Here is a 3,555-nt window from a genome sequence, read left to right as displayed (position 1 = left end):
AATGCTAACAATTTGGGGGTTAAGTTGGAGGCATGAGATGCCTCAAGAGCCCATGTTGTTTTGTGAAATATTTGATGTTTCAGGTATTGACTTTATGGGTCCTTTCCCTCCTTCCAATGGCTTTAATTATATCTTTCTAGCAGTTGATTAACTTTCTAAATGGATAGAGGCCATTCTTGCCTGGAAATATGATGCCAAAACTGTATTTGAATTTGTCATGTCTAACATTTTTAGTCAGTTTGGGATTCCTAGGGCCTTAGTGAGTGATCAAGGAACCCATTTATGTAATAAGCTTCTTAGTAGCCTACTTGTTAAATATGGGGTCACACACAAAACGTCTACTGCCTACCACCCTCAGACAAATGGCCAAGCAGAAGTATCCAACTAAGAAATCAAGCGAATCTTGGAGAAAATGGTAAAGCCTTCAAGAAAGGATTGAAGTTTGAAGCTTAATGATGCACTGTTGGCATACCAAATAGCATTCAAGAATCCTATAGGGATGTCTCCATACTGCTTCGTCTATGAAAAATCATGCCACTTACTAGTGGAATTGGAGCATAAGGCTTATTGGGCTGTTTCGATATATAACAAGAAAATGGACAAAGCTGGCGAAGAAAGGCTATTTCAGCTTCAAGAGATAGAAGAAAGAAGACCTGAGGCCTACGACAACTCTCGGATGTACAAGGAAAAGTGCAAGACTATTCATGACAGTGGTATCTTAAGGAAGAATTTTAAGCTTGGTGACAAGGTCCTTAAATTCAAGGCCCGGCTCAAATTTGGAGATGGGAAGCTAAACGAGAGATGGGACAAACCTTACACCATCACCAAGTTCTTTGGCTATAGAGCACTTGAACTCAAGGATGGCACTAAGCATCTAGCCAATAGACATCTCCTCAAGCTTTTCTATGACAAGCCTGCAGAAACGTAGCCTCAAGTTTTTTCTTTCCTCTCTATATCCTTTATCATTTTGAGATTGCTCGTGATATCAACTGCTGCTTAACTTGTTCGATTTGTGTGAGGGAGGAAGCTCTCTAGTAGTGTAGATGTTATTTGATTTTGTTGGTTGTTTTGTTTGCTCTTTGTTGGTGTGTTTCTTTGTTTTGTTTTACTCCTCCCAAGTTTTGCTACAAGCTCTATCTTGTGTTTTGCTTTATGTGGTTTTTCTGATTGATGATTGCTGCACTATGCATTTTGGGGGATAGTTATGGGTTTAATTTCAAGGTTTTTACTGCTGGAGCTTGTTTTGCTAAGGGTGTTGGGTAATTGGTTTGGTTTAGGGCCTAGAATTCAGTGTTTGTTGGCTAGAAGGGTTGTTAGTGGTTCTTCTCAAAGTTGCTCTCGGCATAACTTTTAGTCGCGACTAACTATTGGTTTGTAGTGATGAACTCTACCTTCCCTAACTTCCTAAATGCCTCTAGAAGAATTTTAGTCACCTTATCTCTAGTAATTCCAGATTCGTGTTTTCTCTATTTTGTCCTTACCAGTTCTTTTGGACCACCCTTCTTCAAACCGGTTCACCTTGATAAGTTTTAGTTTGGGTACCATATAGGGGAGTGTAGTGTCTTAGGATTTGTCTAGCTTACTTATTTTTCCTTCATAGGAGTTTAGGAAGTCTGTTTTTTTGTGTTTTTGTTCCTATGTGCTTGCAATCAATGTTCTGTGTGTGCTGTATTTGCTCTTACAGATGCCTCCTCATACTACCAAACTGAAACAAAAGAGCAAGCCTGAAACACCATCTATTCCAGAAACCTGCTACCAGAAAGAGAATTCCCAAAAGCTACAGAATGTGAATTTTACCAGTTGGCTATCCAAAGATGGTTTGGGGACATGATGAAGAAAAGAATGCATGGCAATAAGTACTTGGTTAGGGAATTTTACACTGCCACAAGATTTGAGGATACACCAAAGATTAAGCTGCGCTAAATAGGTGTGAAGTTCACAAAGAAAAAAATATTCAACAACATTATAATTTGCGGGTGGTGAAGAAGTGTAAGTTCTAGCATTACAGAAAGAATCTAAAAGATGTTAACTGGGACGACATCATCAATACTCTGTGTGTGGAGGGTGGAACTTGGGCTGAAAGGGGCAAAGATCAGCTCGACCTAGAGAGGAGGGTTATGAACAATGAAGCCTGCATTTGGCTAAACTTTATGTGCTATAACATTATGCCCAGCACCCACATCTTTGACACCAACAAGGAAGGTGCCTTGCTACTGTACTTACAGATAAAGGAGGAAGTAGTTGACATTCCTCTGATTGTTTTAGAGTCCATCTTGCAGTGTGCTCACTCCACCAGGCCAATTTGGTGTTCCCTCATTTGATTTCTAAGCTGTGCATTAAAGCGAGAATACTGGTGGAGGACAACGATGCATTATTTGAGGGGGCCAAACCAAATGCTACAAGCCCTCCAATAAGCAAGCTACAAAAATGCGTAGCAGAAAAAAGAACAAGAGAGTTGCTGAAGACGAGCCTGCTAACACTGCAGAAGTGCCTGAAGGAACCGGTAGCTCTAGTATCATCATAGAGACCCTAAACCAGTAAATTACATTGCTCCAAGATAGTTTTGATTAGAGGATGGCAGCTTTGCAGAATTATGTCCTCACCTAAAAAGCCCGGCAACAGCAATTCTTTGACCCTTTAATGTGAGCCTTGGCTACACAGTTTGGGATTCTTCTACCCCGTGGGTTTGAGGAAGCATTTAGCACTCGTTGTCTTGGTTATAGAGGGCCATTCGAGCCACCTGCTGGACCCTCTGGCTCCTAGCTGTTGAACATGGAACCGCCTATAGAGGAGGGGAGGGAGAACAAGGAGGACTAGAGCTTTCTTTTACCCTGCTTATTTCCCTTTTGCTCTGTTTCTTTTTCTGCCTGCTGATGATGTTAGATGTTAACTAGATTTTGTTATGATGTTAAACTTTAACTTGAATTGTTCTTGATGACTGAATGTGCTTGAAGTGCTCTTAATACCATGTTTCGTGCCTTCTTATCTGTGTTTCTTTGTGCCTTAATCTGTTTTGGTTTTGACCTCTTTAATGAGGACATTGTGGCCTTTGAGTACGGGGGAGGGGAGTGTTTGTGCTTAATTGTGTCCAATTTTGCCTCTGCCTTCATTTTTGTCACGGCGAGTGGTTATTTTCGTCGCGACAAAGTGTTGATTCTTGTGTATTTTGCTCTCGACATGTTGTTTCATCACGACTAGTGTCTGTGTTAGCCGTGACAAAGTTTCATTTCTATGCCTTTATGATTATTGTGGTCGTGGTGAATTCTTGTGTTAGTTGCGACAAACTTGCAATGTTTTTTTTTCATAAAATGTTTTCATAGCTTTGTAGAGGCCTAACTGAAATTCACCCATATTTGGACTTTGACTGCTTATTTTTGCAAGGAAATTTTCTTTTTCTCTTTTCAAGTTACATTGAAACCTTTTCAGTTCTTAACTCATTCATGGGTGGTTGAAAATTTTCAAAGGGTGTTCATTCTTTGATTCACAATTTTAGTGGATTTATTCATGCATTGGGATTAATCTTGCATTCGATTAAGCAATGTGGATGAACATGAG

At 40.1% G+C, this 3,555-nt stretch overlaps 1 protein-coding gene across 1 annotated transcript; it reads left to right on the top strand.

Annotated features, from left to right (window-relative positions):
• The first annotated feature begins 499 nt into the window (after positions 1-499).
• LOC114737386 (uncharacterized) lies at positions 500-928 on the top strand. Its single transcript, XM_028925311.1, has one exon. The coding sequence runs from the start codon at positions 500-502 to the stop codon at positions 926-928; it is 429 nt and encodes a 142-aa protein (XP_028781144.1).
• The last annotated feature ends 2,627 nt before the right edge of the window (positions 929-3,555 follow it).

The sequence above is a fragment of the Neltuma alba genome, unplaced genomic scaffold (assembly GCF_004799145.2).
Source record: "Neltuma alba isolate B1F8T4 unplaced genomic scaffold, ASM479914v2 tig00002768_pilon, whole genome shotgun sequence".
NCBI classification, from domain to species: Eukaryota; Viridiplantae; Streptophyta; class Magnoliopsida; order Fabales; family Fabaceae; genus Neltuma; species Neltuma alba.
Note: the sequence above shows the minus strand (reverse complement) of the source record. Positions and strands in the feature narration are given on the sequence as shown.